At 40.4% G+C, this 17,307-nt stretch overlaps 1 protein-coding gene across 5 annotated transcripts in view; it reads left to right on the forward strand.

The window, feature by feature from the left end:
- The window catches only part of ZNF347 (zinc finger protein 347), a 37,430-nt gene extending 23,940 nt beyond the window's left edge, over positions 1 to 13,490 (forward strand). For 2 of the 5 annotated variants that reach the window (XM_011946184.1, XM_011946183.1), the window contains exons 3-5: positions 4,074 to 4,200; positions 4,632 to 4,760; positions 10,183 to 13,490. In XM_011946184.1, coding sequence (XP_011801574.1) covers positions 4,074 to 4,200; positions 4,632 to 4,760; positions 10,183 to 12,431 — 2,505 coding nt within the window. In that variant the 3' untranslated portion in view covers positions 12,432 to 13,490. Of the gene's footprint in view, positions 1 to 4,073; positions 4,201 to 4,628; positions 4,761 to 10,182 lie in introns of those variants that run through there. The other 3 variants (XM_011946182.1, XM_011946186.1, XM_011946185.1) reach the window with 3 other exon arrangements.
- Positions 13,491 to 17,307: the final 3,817 nt, after the last annotated feature.

Below are 17,307 nucleotides of genomic sequence, written 5' to 3' on the forward strand. Positions count from 1 at the left end.
GCAGTGGCGTGATCTTGGCTCACTGTAAGCTCCGCCTCCCAGGTTCCTGCCATTCTCCTGCCTCAGCCTCCCAAGTAGCTGGGACCACCACCACGCCTGGCTAATTTTTTTGTATTTTTAGTAGAGACGGGGTTTCACTGTGTTAGCCAGGATGGTCTCGATCTCCTGACCTCATGATTCACCTGCCTCGGCCTCCCAAAGTGCTGGGATTACAGGCGTGAGCCACCGTGCCTGGCCTGTTTTTAAATACTCTATTTATTGTATTTATTTATTTTAAGAGAGTCTCACCGTGTCACCCAGGCTGAAGTGCAGTGACATGATCTCGGCTCACTGCAACCTCTACCTCCTGGGCTCAATCAATCCTCCTGCCTCAGACTCCCAAGTAGCTGAACTACAGGCACACACCATCATGCCTGGCTAATTTTTGTATTTTCTGTAGAGACAGGGTTTTACCATGTTACCCAAGCTGGTCTCAGACTCCTGAGCTCAACTGATTCACCCACCTTGGCCTCCCAAAGTGCTGGGATTACAGACGTGAGCCCCCACACCCGGCTCTGTTTCTCTTATTTTAAACGCTATGTGTTGTATTTATCTGTTTTACATTATAACTCCAAAGAAACTTGCAGCTTATGCCCTAAGACATAAAGCATCAGCTTTCCTGTCCAGTCTTCTACCCTCCATCTCGTCTCAGTGGGGAAACAGTGTTGTCAGTTTTGTGTCAGGAGACAGCTCAAGTCCTATAGAGATGTGTTTATAGATTGTTATAACATTAAGAACAAAATTTTTCAGTGAATATTTTTTGGGTTTTGTTTGTTTGTTTGTTTGTTTTGAGACAGAGTCTCACTCTGTCACCCAGGCTGCAGTGGTGCAATCTCGGCTCACTGCAACCCTGCCTCCTGTACTCAAGCAATTCTTTCGCCTCAGCCTCTAGAGTGGCTGGGAGTACAGTTGCATGCCACCATGCCCAGCTAGTTTTTATATTTTTAGTAGAGACAAGGTTTCACCATGTTGGCCAGGCTGGTCCCAAACTTTTGACCTGAAGTGATCAGCCCACTTGGTCTCCCAAAATGCTGGGATTACCGGCATGAGCCACCACACCCGGCCCGCCAGTGAATGTTTTGTTGTGACATTTTAGCCTCCAGATTTTGAAAATTTATGTGTTTTCATGTTAGGAAAGATTGATAGCTCATTCTACATCTTTATTGGAGCCTTCTCTGAATGAGGAGAGAGTGGATGTTTTAACTTTCACTGTTATTATTACTAAACTGTGTATATGTGATGTGAGTGCATGTTTTTTTGTTAAGTACACATCATTTTTTTTTTTTTTTTTTTTTTGAGACAGTCTTACTCTGTCACCCAGGCTGGAGTGTGGTGGTGCGATCTCAGCTCACTGCAACCTCTGTCTCCTGGGTACAAGCAATTCTCCTGCCTCAGCCTCCTGAATAGCTGGAATTACAGGCGTCCACCATCACACTGGCTAATTTTTGTATTTTTAGTAGAGACAGGGTTTCACCATGTTGGTCAGGCTGGTCTCGAACTCCTGACCTCAGGTGATCCATCTGACTCGGCCTCCCAAAGTGCTGGGATTATAGGTGTGAGCCACTGCATCTAGCCCGCACATCATGATTTTAAATAAGTTTTGTGCTTTTTAGCAATTCAAATTGTATCTTAAATATTTTCTGTGCCCTTAAATTTATTCTCAACTATCACATTAATGATTTAATAGTAAGAATAGTAACATATTATGGGCATAAATAAATGTGTGTATATATGTAATTACCTTTTATGAAGTTCCATATTGTTATTCATGAACTTGTTTCAACTTTGCTCATTTAGGTACTTTTCATGTTCTTTTACTTAACTATTTGATTCTTTTTTTTTTTTTTGAGACAGAGTCTTGCTCTGTCACCCAGGCTGGAGTGTAGTGGTGCAATCTTGGCTCACTGCAAGCTCTGCCTTCCGAGTTCACGCCATTCTCCTGCCTCAGCCTCCTGAGTAGCTGGGACTACAGGTACCCGCCACCACACCCAGCAAAGTTTTTGAATTTTTTTAATAGAGATGAGGTTTCAACGTATTAGCCAGGATGGTCTTGATCTCCTGACCTCGTGATCCGCTTGCCTCAGTCTCCCAAAGTGCTGGGATTACAGGCATGAGCCAACGGGCCTGGCCAACTATTTGGTTCTTTAGGTTTAATTCTTATTCCCAGACACCTGGATTCAGGTGCTTGCTCTGACATTTTAGCTCTTTGACTTGATGCAAGTTTCTTAGCGTATCTGTCATATATTTATCTATTAGTAAGATGGGAACAGATCTTTCTCTCATGGGCTATCATATTCATATACAAGTTAGTACATGCAAGACATTTATTTAGAATAATGCCAGACCAAGCACGGTGACTTGCGCCTATAATCCCAGCACTTTAGGAGGCCAAGGCGGGCAGATCATCTGAGGTCAGGAGTTTAAGACCAGCCTGGTCAACATGGTGAAACCCCGTCTCTACTAAAAGTACAAAAATTAACCGAGCATGGTGGTGGGTGCCTGTAATTCCAGCTGTTTGGGAGGCTGAGGCAGGAGAATTGCTTGAACTCAGGAGGCGGAGGTTGCAGTGAGCCGAGATCATGCCACTGCACTCCAGCCTGGGCGATAGAGCGACTCTGTCTCCATCCTGGGCAAAAAGAGTGAAACTCCATCTCAAAAAAAAAATAAATAAATAGAAGAATGCCTTGCACTTGGGAAGTGCTCAGAAACATCTGTCATTGTTATTGCGATGGTCATCACAGTTTTTAGATTCTAACCTGTCTTTCTGTAAAGTCACTGTACGCATTTTCATCTCATAAGACGTCACTCACGCTGTAGATCATCTGGATACTGAATATCACTTGGTGTGTCAGACATAATATATAACACTTCAATAAAGATAACCCGGTGTTGGTTTTTTATTTATATATTTGTATAGTTTTTGTATTGTCTACCAAACTGAGAAATGAACAGTGATTTAAAGACTATCCTAACCTCTTATAGAAAAGTATAGGAAGACAGAATTAAGAAAACATTCTGCCCAAAAATGCCTGTGTGTGTGAGAATGTGGTGAAAACAGACCCAGTTTCTCCTACTGTACTCTCACAACAGAGAACACGATCCTAGATGTCCTGGGTTTTCCCCCACAATACACCAAGTGAGCAATTCTGCACTGGACACCAGCTGAGTGACCTCCTATTCAGTTCAATTCTGACACTATCTACCTGGACATAGCATCAGATCCCACAGGTTGAGGGCCCAATCCCACAAGAGTGTACCCACTTCAATGCCAGCTGCAAATACAGATGGCCTTTGCTTCTCACTGACTGGCTTTTATATCATGAATTCCCATGACCCTCTCCTCAGGTTTGAATGATTTGCTAGAATGGCTCACAGAAGTCAGGGGAACACTTTATTTATGTTGCCCCATTTATTATATGGGATATTACAGAGTATACAGATGAACAGCCAGATGTAAGCAGTCTATTGGGTAAGGTATGGGGGGAAAAGGAGCATGGCATGGTGGTGCATTCGTGTAATCCCAACTACTTGGGAGGCTGAGTGCTGTCTTTGGTGGGGGTTGGGGGGACATTCTGAGAGCCTCCATGTGTTTCCCTATCCTGAAGCTTGTTCAGGTCCTGTCCTTTTGGGTTATTATGGGGGCTTCATTACGTGGGCATGATTGCTTACATCTTTGGCTATTGGTGATCAACTGAGCCTTCAGTCCCCATCCCCTCAGGGGAAGTTGGGAGATGGGGCTTGAAGTCCCAACTGTCTAATCCGGCCTTGGTCTTTCTGGTAACCACCCCCCTATTCTGAAACTATCTTGGGGCCTCCAGCCACCAGTCGTCTCATTAGCTTACAAAGGCACTTATCACTCCAGAGATTCCAATAAGATGTATGTCAGGAAAGGGGGATGAAGACCATATGTATATTTTATATCACAACTTCGATGTTGTCCCACTCACTTCAGTTTAATCTATTTTTGCTTCTCATTTTATGTGAAGATTGGAACTTTCTTCATATCCCCTTGGTGAATGTGGTTTTCATTTTAGGGACAGGTGACATTCAAGGATGTGGCTATAGAATTCTCTCAGGAGGAGTGGACATGCCTGGACCCCGCTCAGAGGACTTTGTACAGGGACGTGATGTTGGAGAATTATAGGAACCTGGCCTCCCTGGGTGAGGATGACTTTCTTCCAGAAGTCAGGATCTTCCCCTGTGTATCTTTTCATTTTCCATGTGGGTCTCTTGAGAGCTCCTGCATTGCTTGGCTGAAACTGAAGTTGTGTTGACTCAAAAATGAAAATCTCCATAATATGGAAACTGGATTTTAATTGTCCTCTTTCTGATATCACTGGAGGGTTTTAGGACTTTTAAAATATCCAATTCCCTGTTTTCTATCCCCATGCTTTGATTCAGTGGTTTTGGGATGAGAGCTATAAATTTGCATATTATAGTGTTTCCTAACAATTTATAAGGAAGCATTTAGTGGATGAATTTTTGAAGTGTTTTTTTAGATACAGCTGTCAAGTCCTCCCTCCTCATGTAAAAATAGGACTGGGACTCTGGAAAATCTACAGCCCATTGTTTTCCTTTCTTTTCATAAGCAGGAATCTCTTGTTTTGACCTCAGTATTATCTCTATGTTGGAGCAAGGGAAGGAGCCTTTCACCGTGGAGAGCCAAGTACAAATAGCAAGAAACCCAGATGGATGGGAATGGATCAAAGCCGTGATTACAGGTAAGAGTTCAGATGGGTAGAGAAAATGCCGCTTATTAAATAGTGTTTAGGAAACTCTATGCAAATCTGAGAGTTCTATGGGAGAACAGAAATTTGAATCCTGTGACCTCTGGACAGAAATCTTTATTTGCCCCCTTTTGTCTACCCTTTAGAGTTGTACTATATCCTTTCACCTTCCAATAGTGCTGCAGCTCAAACAGACAAAGGCAAAGTCTTTATCCTGATGGACAACAATGTTGTCTAGCTTCTGAGAACTCTGGTTCCTTGACTCTGTGTGGCACAGGGAGGGCTGTTACAAAAGGGTTGTTTGATGTCCTTTGGTGTTTCCTTCTGTAGTTGATTCTATCTGATGCCCAGTTCTCAGTCATATAGATCCAAATTCTATATAGTGTGCTAAATTTTAAGAGTGTTTTAGTGGAGTTGTTAAGTTTTTCTAAATATAAAATCATGTCTTCTACAAAGAAGTATGTTTTGACTTCTTCCTTTTCAATTTGTGTGTTTTTTATTTCTTTCTCTTGTCTAATTGCTTTGGCTAGAACATCAGTGCTATGTTGAATAGAAGTCGTGAAAGTAGACATCCTTGTCTTTCAGATCTTAGCAGAAAGGCTTTCAATTTTTTCTTGTTTACTACATTCCCCCTGGATTTGTCATATATGGCTTTTATCATGCTTAGGTATGTTTTTTCTGTACCCAAGTTGTTGAGACTTTTTATTATAGAGAGATATTTTATTGAGTCATTTTCCAGCATCTATTGAAATGATAATATGATTCTTGTCCTTGATTCTGTTGATGTGATGAATCACATTAATTGATTTGTGTGTGTTAAACTATCCTTGCATTCCTGGAATAAATCCTACTTGATCATGGTGAATGTCTTTTTAATGTGTTGTTGAATTCTATTTGCTAATTCTATTTTGTCAAGGATTTTTGCATGTATATTCATCAGGGGTATTGGCCTATAGTTTTCTTTTTGTTGTTGTGTCCTTGTCTGCTTTTTGGTATCAGAGTAATGCTGGCCTCATAAAATGAGTTTGGAAATATGTGCTCCCTTCAATTTTTGAAATAGTTTGAGTAGAATTAGTATTCTTTATTTTTTCTTTTCTTTCTTTCTTTATTATTATTATTACTATTATTATTATTTTTTGAGATAGTCTCTCTCTATCTCACCCAGACTGGAGTGCAGTGGCACAATCATAGCTTACTGCAAAAAACTCCTGGGCTCAACTGACTCTCCCTCCACATCCTCCCCAGTAGCTGGCATTACAGGCAAACACTACCATGCCCAACTAATTGTGATTTTTTTGTTTGTTTTTTAGTTTGTTTTTGAGATGGAGTCTCGTTCTCTTGCCCAGGCTGAAATGCAGTGACGTGATCTCGGCTCACTGCAACCTCTGCCTCCCAGGTTCAAACGATTCTCCTGCCTCAACCTCCCAAGTAGCTGGGATTACAGGCCTGTGCCACCACACTTGGCTGATTTTTGTATTTTTAGTAGAGACGGGGTTTCACCATGTTGGCCAAGCTGGTCTTGAACTCCTGACCTCAGGTGATCCTCCTGCCTTGACCTCCCAAAGTGCTGAGATTACAGGCATGAGCCACCCTGCCTGGCCAAATCCTTTTTTATTTTTTAGTAGAGCTGAGGTCTTGCTGTGTTGCCCAGGCTGGTCTCAAATTTCTGGCATCAAGCAATCCTCTCCTCTTAGCCTCCCAAACTGTTGGGATTACAGGCATGAGCCAACATGCCTAACCAGTATTAGCTATTTTTCAAGTGTTTGGTAGAATTTAGCAGTGAATTCATTCAATCCTGGGCTTTTCTTCTACATGAATTTTCTTTTTTTTTTTTTTTGCAGCTTCAATTTTGTTGTTGGTGTCCTCAGGTTTTCTGTTTCTTCATGGTTCAATCTTGATAGGTTGTATGTATCCAGAAATGCATCCGTTTCTTCTAGGTTTTTAAATTTGTTTGTATGTAGTTGTTCATAATTGTCTCTAATGGTCCTTTGTGTATCTGTGGTATCAGTTCTAATGTTTTCTGCTTTGTCTCTGATTGTATTAATTTGGGTGTACCTCCTCCCAACCTTTTATTTCAGTTTAGCTAAAAGTTTGTCGATTTTGCTTATCTTTTTAAAAAAACCTACTTTTCAAGTTAGGCATGGTGCCTCACGCCTATAATCCCAGGAACTTGGGAGACTGAGGAAGGAGAATTGCTTGAGGCGGGGAGTTCAAACCAGCCTGGGCAACGTAGTAAGAGACCCCATCTCTAAAAATAAAATGAAAATTAGCCAGTCATGGTAGTGCATGCCTGTAGTCCCAGCTACTTGGGAGGCTGAGGCAGGAGGATCACTTAAACCCAGGAGTTCAAGGCTGCAGTGAGCTATGATTGGGCCACTGTACTCCAGCCTTTGTGAGGGAGGTAGACCCCATCTCTAAAAAAAAATTTTTTTAGGCCGAGTATGGTGGCTCACACCTGTAATCCCGGCACTTTGGGAGGCCAAGGCGGGTGGATCACCTGAGGTCGGGAGTTTGAGACCAGCCTGACCAACATGGAGAAACCCCATCTCTACTAAAAATACAAAATTAGCCAGGTGTGGTGACACATGCGTGTAATCCCAGCTACTCAGGAGGCTGAGGCAGGAGAATCTCTTGAACTCGGTAGGCAGAGGATGTGGTGAGCCAGTATCGCACCACTGAATTCCAGCCCGGGCAATAAGAGCGAAACTCCATCTCAAAAAAAAAAATTTTTTTTTAGTCCTACTTTTCGTTTTATTGATCTTAGATATTGTGTTTTTAGTCTTTATTTTGTTTAGTTCTGCTGTGATCTTTATTATTCCTTTCCCTCTACTACTTTTGGGTTTGGTTTGTTCTTGCTTTTCTAGTTCCTTGAGGTGTGTCATTAGGTGCTTTATTTGTTGACTTACTGTTTTTTTGATATAGGTGTTTATTGCTACAAACTTTCCTCTTTTTGCTGCTTTTTCTGTATCCTATAGATTGTGCTATTTTGCATTTTAATTTGTTTCAGGAAATTTTTAGCCAGGCATGGTGGTGGCTCATGCCTGTAATCCCAGCACTTTAGGAGGCTGAGGCGGGCGGATTGCTTGAGCTCAGGAGTTTGAGACCAGCCTGAGCAACATAGCCAAACTCCGTCTTTGTAAAATATATAAAAATTAGCTGGGCATGGTGGTGTGTGCCTATGGACTCTGCTACTTGGGGGACTGAGGTGGGTGGATCACTTGAGCCCAGGAAATGGAGGTTGCAGTGGGCTGAGATTACACCACTGCACTCCAGGGTAGGTGACAGAGCAAGACCTTATCTCAAAAAAAAAAAAAAAAAGAAAAAGAAATGTTTATATTTCCTTCTTAATTTCTTCATTAACTCAATGGCTGTTCAGGAATATGTCATCTAATTTCCATGTGTTTGTGTATCTTCTTTTTTTTTTTTTTCTAGACAAGAGTCTTGCTGTGTCACCCAGGCTAGAGTGCGTGGCACAATCTTGGCTCACTGCAACCTCCGCCTCCTGGGATCTAGCAATTCTTCTGCCTCAGCCTCCCAAGCAGCTGGGATTATAGGCATGTGCCACCACTCCTGGTTAATTTTTGTATTTTTAGTAGAAACAGGGTTTCACCATGTTGGCCAGGCTGGTCTCTAACTCCTGACCCCAGGTAATCTGCCCACTTTGGCCTCCAAAAGTATTGGGATTACAGGCGTGAGCCACCGTGCCCAGCCATGTTTGTGTATCTTCTGAGGCTCCTCTTGTTGTTGGTTTCTAGTGTTATTTTACTCTGGTCAGAAAAGATACTAGATACAGTTTTGACTTTTTTGAATTTATTGAGACTTGTTTGGTGTCTTAACATATAATCTGTCCTGAAGCGTAATTCATGTGCTAATGAGGAGAATATGTATTTTGCAACAGTTGGATAAAATGGTCTGTAAGTGTCTGTTAGGGCGTGGAACATGCCTGTAATTTTAGCTACTTGGGAGGCTGAGGAGAGAGGAATGCTTAAGGCCAGAAGTTCAAAGCTGCAGTGCACTGTGAACTCACTTGTGAATAAGCACTGTACAACAGCCTGGGCAACACAGGGAGATCCCATCTGTTGAAAATAGGAAAAAAAAAAAAAAAAAAGTCTTTTTTAAGTTTATTTAGTCTGCAGTATACTTTAATTTTTTAAATTGGTTTTCTGCCTGGATGATCTATTCATTACCAAAAATTGTGTTTTGAAGTCCTCTAATATTATTGTATTGCTTCCTATCTCTCCCTTTAGATTTATTAACATTAGCTTTACATATTAGGGTGTGTATATATTTGTTATATCCTTTTGCTAAGTTGATCCTTTTCTCATTATGTACTGACCTTGTCTCTTTTTACACTTATTGACTTGAAGTCTGTTTTATCTAATTATACCTACTACTGCTCTTTTTTGATTTCTTTTTCCATCCCCTCACTTTTTGTCTACATGTATCCTTATAGGTGAAGTGAGTTTGTTTGTTTTAGGCAACATATAGTTAGCTGTATGTTTTATAATCCATTCTGCAGGCCTCTCTCTTGTAATTGGAGAATTTAGTCCATTTATATTTAATGTTATTATTGATAGGTAAGGACTTATACTACCAGAGAAAAATCACTTAAGCACAAAGGAAGACAGTAAGAAAGAAAGCCAGAGAGGAGTTAGAAAACAATTAGAAAAGAAGTAACAAAATGACAGTATATTTTAATTCATTGCTCTTTATTATTAATATGTCTATTACAGGCTTTTACTTTGTAGTAACTATAAAATAAGACTTACAAAAACATCCTATAGCTTTTAACAATTTATCTCAAATCAATATCAACTTATCTTTGATTGAAGAAAAAAGAAACTAAAACCTCTGTGCATATTCATTCCCTTCTCACCCTGCATTTTGAATTTTTTATGTCACAATTTATGTTGTGTACTGCCTATCTCTTAACAAATTGTTGTGCTTATTTTTAATAGTTTTATCTTTTGGCCCTCTTAGTAAAAATGGTTTGCACACCATGATTATAATATTAATGTTAGTGTAAAAGTTACATTGTGTCATTTTCTTTGAATTTGAAGAACTCCCTTTATCATTTCTTGTAGAACAGGTCTGATCATGGTAAATTCCCTTAGCTTTGTTTGTCTAGGGAAGACTTTCTCTCCTTTATTACTGAACGATTGCTTTGCTGGCTATGGTATTGTAGGTTGGGAACTAGACTTCCATACTATTAATTTGAATTACATGGAATCAACTTTTCTTTATTAAACAATCCTCTTTCTTTTTTGTGTTCCTAAAAATTGAATATTATTGTTCTGAAGTTTTGTAAATCTGTTCAATATAAGAATTGCTTTTGGTGTAATATTGTTTTTCAGTGTAAAATACTTGTTTACATACTACAATTAATTGGAAACCTACGGATCTTTATATCTTGTAGCCCTCTCTTCTGAATTTGTAATGAAAGATTTACCACACAAAGGGAAGAGTAATAAAGGAGAAGTATTCCAAACAGTGATGTTGGAAAGACAGGAAAGCCATGACATTGAAGGCTGTTCCTTCAGGGAAGTCCAGAAAAATACGCATGACCTTGAGTATCAATACAGAGATGCTGAAGGAAATTACAAAGCAGTGCTTATGACCCAGGAAGGCAGTCTCACTCATGGAAGAGATGAACATGATAAAAGAGATGCAAGAAACAAGCTTATTAAAAATCAGCTTGGATTAAGCCTTCAGTCACATCTGCCTGAACTGCAGCTTTTTCAATATGAAGGGAAAATTTATGAATGTAATCAGGTTGAGAAGTCTTTCAGCAAAAGTTCCTCAGTTTCATCACTTCAACAAATGCCTTATAATGTCAAAACCCACATTTCTAACAAATATCTCAAAGGTTTTATCTCTTCTTTATTACTCACACAGGGGCAAAAAGCAAATAATTGGAGAAGCCCTTACAAATCTAATGGATGTGGCATAGTCTTTTCTCAAAATTCACACCCTGTGAGTCATCAGAGAAGTCATGCTAAAGAGAAACCTTACAAATGTTATGAGTGTGGCAAAGCCTTTAGAACTCGTTCAAACCTAACTACCCATCAGGTCATCCATACTGGCGAAAAACGTTACAAATGTAATGAGTGTGGCAAGGTCTTTAGTCGAAACTCACAACTCTCACAACATCGGAAAATTCACACTGGAGAGAAACCTTATAAATGTAACGAATGTGGCAAGGTCTTCACTCAGAATTCACACCTTGCAAGACATCAAGGAATTCATACTGGAGAAAAACCTTACAAGTGTAATGAGTGTGGGAAAGCCTTTAGAGCTCGTTCAAGCCTAGCTATCCATCAGGCAACCCACAGTGGAGAAAAACCTTACAAATGTAATGAATGTGGCAAGGTCTTCACTCAAAGTTCACACCTTACAAATCACTGGAGAATTCACACTGGAGAGAAACCTTACAAGTGTAATGAGTGTGGCAAAGCCTTTGGTGTTCGTTCAAGCCTAGCTATTCATCTGGTAATTCACACTGGAGAAAAGCCTTACAAATGTCATGAATGCGGCAAGGTCTTTAGGCGTAATTCACACCTTGCAAGGCATCAGCTAATTCATACTGGAGAGAAACCTTACAAGTGTAATGAGTGTGGCAAAGCCTTTAGAGCACATTCAAACTTAACCACCCATCAGGTCATCCATACTGGAGAAAAACCTTACAAGTGTAATGAATGTGGCAAGGTCTTCACTCAAAATTCACACCTTGCAAATCATCAAAGAATTCATACTGGAGTGAAACCTTATATGTGTAATGAGTGTGGCAAAGCATTCAGTGTGTATTCAAGCCTAACTACCCATCAGGTCATCCATACTGGAGAAAAACCTTACAAATGTAATGAGTGTGGCAAGGTCTTCACTCAGAATTCACACCTTGCAAGACATCGGGGAATTCATACTGGAGAGAAACCTTATAAATGTAATGAATGTGGCAAGGTCTTTAGGCATAATTCATACCTTTTAAGGCATCAGCGAATTCATACTGGAGAGAAACCTTACAAGTATAATGAGTATGGCAAAGCCTTTAGTGAACATTCAAACCTAACTACCCATCAGGTCATCCATACTGGCGAAAAACCTTACAAGTGTAATGAGTGTGGCAAGGTCTTCACTCAGAATTCACACCTTGCAAGACATCGGAGAGTTCATACCAGAGATAAACCTTACAAGTGTAGTGAATGTGGCAAAGCCTTTAGTCAAACATCAAAGCTTGCAAGGCATCAGAGAGTTCATACTGGAGAGAAACCATATGAGTGTAATCAGTGTGGGAAAGCCTTTAGTGTCCGTTCAAGCCTAACTACCCATCAGGCAATCCATACTGGAAAAAAACCTTACAAATGCAATGAGTGTGGGAAGGTCTTCACTCAGAATTCACACCTGGCAAGACATCGAGGAATTCATACTGGAGATAAACCTTACAAGTGTAATGAATGTGGCAAAGCCTTTAGTCAAACTTCAGAACTTGCAAGGCATCAGGGAGTTCATGCCGGAGAGAAACCATGTGAGTGTGGGAAACTCTTTAGTATCTGTTCAAGCCTAACTACCCATCAGACAATCCATACTGGTGGAAAGCCTTACAAATGTAACGTGTGGAAAGTTCTAAAGTCAGAGTTCAAACCTTGCAAGTCATCACAGAATTCATAGTGGGGAGAAACCTTACAAATGAAGGTGGTAACTTTTGCAGTTAGAATTCATTCCTTTGACAACATCAGAGAATTTACTCCTGAGAGATTCCTTGAAAATGCAATGATTGGCTGGGCGCGGTGGCTCACGCCTGTAATCCCAACACTTTGGGAGTCCAAGGCAGGTGGATCACCTGGGGTCAGGAGTTCAAGACCAGCCTGACCAACAGGGTGAAACCCCATTTCTACTAAAAGTACAAAATTAGCTAGGCCTGGTGGCACACGCCTGTAATCCCAGCTATACAGGAGGCTGAGGCAGGAGAATCACTCGAACCCAGGAGGCAGAGGTTGCAGTGAGCCAAGATCGTGCCATTGCACTCCATCCTGGGCAAAAAGAGTGAAACTCCATCTTAAAGGAAAAAAAAAATGCAATGACTGTGGCAAACTCCTCATGAGTTCAAGTATTAATAGACATCCAAGAGTCCATAATAATGAGAAATTACATAAATGTACTGTGTGTGGCAGAGGCTTTATTCAGGCCTCACAGCTTGGTAGGGCTTAAAATCTACGTATTTGATGGAATCACAAAAATGTGCATCCTGAAGCTCTTACTCTAAGACTATAACTGTAGGTGAGGATTCATACAAAGAGTGACTCAGTCTCTAGTTCTTTGATTCACTTTTAATATGATAAACTGCACAATAATTACACATCCCCATATGGTAAAACTTAAGACATTATATATTTAAAAGGTTGAAGAACATTTGGAAATGGCTACTTACCTTGAGGTTATAAAAATCTTTCATTCCATTGTTTGAGGTTTCTCAAAAAGAGTATTGTTTGTGACTTTCAACCTGAACTATGGATCTGTGGCTATTTTGCATCCTTAAGCACCTTTCATGGTGCCTGTCTGGGAAAGAATCGCAGTATGGAAAGGCCTACTTCATTACATGAGGATAATTTTTATCTATGTTTATTGAAGAAGGAGAACTCTGCCTTGTAAAGTTAAATATTCTCTCAATTGAGAGACCATGGTTTAGGAGCAGAAAATAATGTAAAACTATGATTATCAATCATCATACTGATTGTGTTCAAGGTGGTCTTCTGAGAGACACGTTGGGCTTTAGGGAAGTCAGGCTCTACCTGCATTGAGTAGGCCAAGACCTCAGGACACTGGAATTTTTATGAGAGGAGAGTAATAAGTTATTAGTGACATATATGTGATAGGTTATTAGTGACATATATGTGATACGAATAGTGCAGGGGAAATGGTTGCCACTTTCTCTATAGAATGGCAATAGCTGCTTTATAGCAGAGATTGATGAAACATAGGCTTATTTTTGAAATTGAAGAGATAACAATTATTAGAGTGGAGAGCTTGTTCAGAAGAACCAGAATACCATGTTTTTTGTTTTGGTTTGGTTTGGTTTGTTTTTTTTTAGTAGAATTCACACTAATTGCTGGAGTTACATTTTGCTACAGTTTGATTAAGAATGTGTCACAGACAATGTTTTGCCAAAAATTCAACGTTTTCTTATAACTATGAACACATCACATTCTTTGTACCAACCCTGTTTTACCCTACCTCAGTAGGATACTTCATAACAGATAATAACAATACACTAGGCCGGGCGCGGTGGCTCAAGCCTGTAATCCCAGCACTTTGGGAGGCCGAGACAGGCGAATCACGAGGTCCCGAGATCGAGACCATCCTGGCTCACACGGTGAAACCCCGTCTCTACTAAAAAATACAAAAAACTAGCCAGGCGAGGTGGCGGCGCCTGTAGTCCCAGCTACTCGGGAGGCTGAGGCAGGAGAATGGCGTAAACCCGGGAGGCAGAGCTTGCAGTGAGCTGAGATCCGGCCACTGCACTCCAGCCTGGGCGACAGAGCGAGACTCCGTCTCAAAAAAAAAAAAAAAAAAATACACTCAGTCTTTTAGGTTGGAGGATCTAGAACAATTTTTTTTTCTCTGTGGAATCAATATACAATTTTGGGAAACTGTAATCATACTCTGCACTTGAATTATTCTTCACTCTGCCTTAGAATATTTATACGGATATAATGAAAATCCCATAGAAAGTGCAATTTTCATACTCTTACACTCTGAAACGTGCTACAGTGTTGGTGAATATATATCATATTATATTTTTACATGCTCATGTGCCAAATAACCATGGCGTGCATCTTTATTTACATGAAGTGAAAATACAAATAGAGAAGATGTATGGGCTGGGTGTGTTGGCTCGTGCCTGTCATCCTAGCACTTTGAGAGCCCAAGGCAGGTGGGTCACTTGAGTCCAGGAGTTCGACCAGCCAGGGCCACCTGGCAAAACCCCGTTTCTACAAAAAAATAGAAAAATTATCTGGACAGAGTGGCTCATGCCCGTAGTCCCAGATCCTCTGGGAGACTGAGGCAGGTGGATCACTTGAGCCCGGAGGCAGAGGTTGCAGTGAGCCAAGATCACGCCATTGCACTCCAGCCTGGGTGACAGAGCGAGACCCTGTCTCAAAAAAAAAAAATTGGAAAATATTAGCTGGGCGCGGTGTCTCACACCTGTAATCCCAGCACTCAGGGAGGCTGAGGTGGGTAGATTATGAGGTCAGAAGGTCGAGACCACCCTGGCCAGCACAGTGAAACCCCATCTCTACTAAAAAATACAAAAAAAAAAAAAAAAAAAAAATTGGCTGGATGTGGTGTCATGTGCCTGTAATCCCAGCTACTCGGGAGGCTGAGGCAGGAGAATCACTTAAACCCAGGAGGTGGAGGTTGCAGTGAGCCGAGATCACGCCACTGCACCCCAGCCTGGGCAAGAGAGCGAGACTCCGTCTCTAAAAAAAAATTATGAAATTATAAATAGTGCAGAATAACAAAAATAACACTAATAAAGAATGCTATGCTCAGTGACATAGTTTGACAAGACTAATATTCATGACTTTCCTCTTAAAAATGAACATATATAACGGAAATTTCATTTTGTTTTGGTAAGTAAACTAGAAGTTTCATAAATTTAGCCTTATCACGTTTTTGGTAATGTTAATTTGCCACCTCTCCACGGGAAGTGTATTGAACTCCACCTACAGTTTGGTTTAGATATGGAAAATGATGATGCCAAACAATGAAGTTTTAGGAAAATGTGTGTTGCATAATGAGGCTTTCTGTGAGAAGCAGGATTGACTTCCCAAACTGGTCCAAAATGGCTTGAGAGAGCAAGGATAAATAACTTGCTTGGGGTATTATGGTAATTACCTTTAATAAAAGGGTGAGGTTGGGGTGAGGGTCCCACATGTGCTTTGAACTTCCATCTAGTGCCAAAGGAGGGAACACAGGCATTACCAGCTTGGCCAGATGGGCAGAATAAGAAGGGGGAGTGCAGAGGTATAAAAGGTGTTATAAGACAAAAATCACAAAATGGAAACTGATTCTAGTACAACACTGAATATCTACGCTTGAAACTTCTGATTTCTGGCCAGGCATGGTGGCTCATGCCTGTAATTGCAGCACTTTGGGAGCCTGAAGCAGGTGGATCACCTTAGGTCAGGAGCTCAAGACCAGCCTGGCCAACATGGTGAAATCCCATCTCTACTAAAAATACAAAAATGAGCCAGGTGTGGCAGCGCACACCTGTAGTTCTAGCTACTAGGGAGGCTGAGGCGGGAGAATCACTTGAACCTGGGAGATGGAGGTTGCAGTGAGCTGAGATCTCACCACTGCACTCCAGCCTGGGCAATAGAGTGAGACTCCGTCTCAAAACAAAAGAAAAAAGAAATTTCAAACTTCTTTGTTAGGAAAGACCTCCGCTTTCTTCATAATAGTAGATAACTACTCTTCCTTTTCTGCTGAACCCATAGATCCCATTACACAACGTCATTCTTGAAAATGTTTGTGAAATGCTGTTTAAATTGTCTAAAATATTTTTACAGTAGTTCAATGCAAATGAATTTGTGGAAAAGTTTATTACATAATATGATCAAGCAACTTTAGCCAAAGGGTATTTTTCCAAAGGCTGTGTTATGTTAATGTCATGTTCAGTTTATGGTATTGTGTAATATATTCCATAGCATCTTTTCTTTTTTTTTCTTTTTCTTTTTAGACGTGAGGTCTCGCTATGTTGGCCAGGTTGGTCTTGAACTCTTGGCCTCAAGCATTCCTCCTGCCTCAGCCTCCCAAAGGGCTAGGATTACAGCTGTGAGCCAATAGTAGTAAAATGACTTTTTGTTTTTGTGTATGATTTTTACCTTAAGGATTTTTTCCTTCCATACATTTTAATCCAAATTATATGTTTACTAAATTTCTTCTCTGTGTTACTCCAGTGAAAACTTAGAAAATACATAAATTAGGGTGTTGTTTGGAAATAAAATTTTGTGACATGAAAATGTATGTAAGACAATGGCAGGTACAGACTAGGTTCTCTGTAAATAGGAAAATGGAGTGTCCTTGTAAATCTTCAGTTAAAGTACAGGGATACTAGATGGCAAAATGAAGTCTCTTAATATGGAAGTTATCAAAGATCAGCTGCTTGAAAATCAAGCGTGTGGATGTTAACCAGCATCTGGAGAAGTAAATGAAAATACAATTAATAAGAGAGTCCCCAAGATACTATCATTTATGCAAAGGAGGTAATTTCTCTCAGTGAGTCCCTGGAGGCAATTCAGCTTTCCACTGTGGCTGGTATTTCTGTTCTGAGCCAGAGGCTCTTACAACGAAACATGATATTTGTGCAACTTTGGCCATGATAGCTGCCATTTAATATACTCCCTTTAGATTTGTTTCCATTTAAAAAAACTGCTATATATATGTATACTTTAATAAGTGATTTATCTTTACATATATATTTTCTTTTATGTCAATCACGGAGTAAGAAGCACAGTTATTAATGCTTTATGTGTAACAGCTG

The sequence above is a fragment of the Colobus angolensis genome, unplaced genomic scaffold, assembly GCF_000951035.1.
Source record: "Colobus angolensis palliatus isolate OR3802 unplaced genomic scaffold, Cang.pa_1.0 Scaffold25, whole genome shotgun sequence".
NCBI lineage: Eukaryota > Metazoa > Chordata > Mammalia > Primates > Cercopithecidae > Colobus > Colobus angolensis.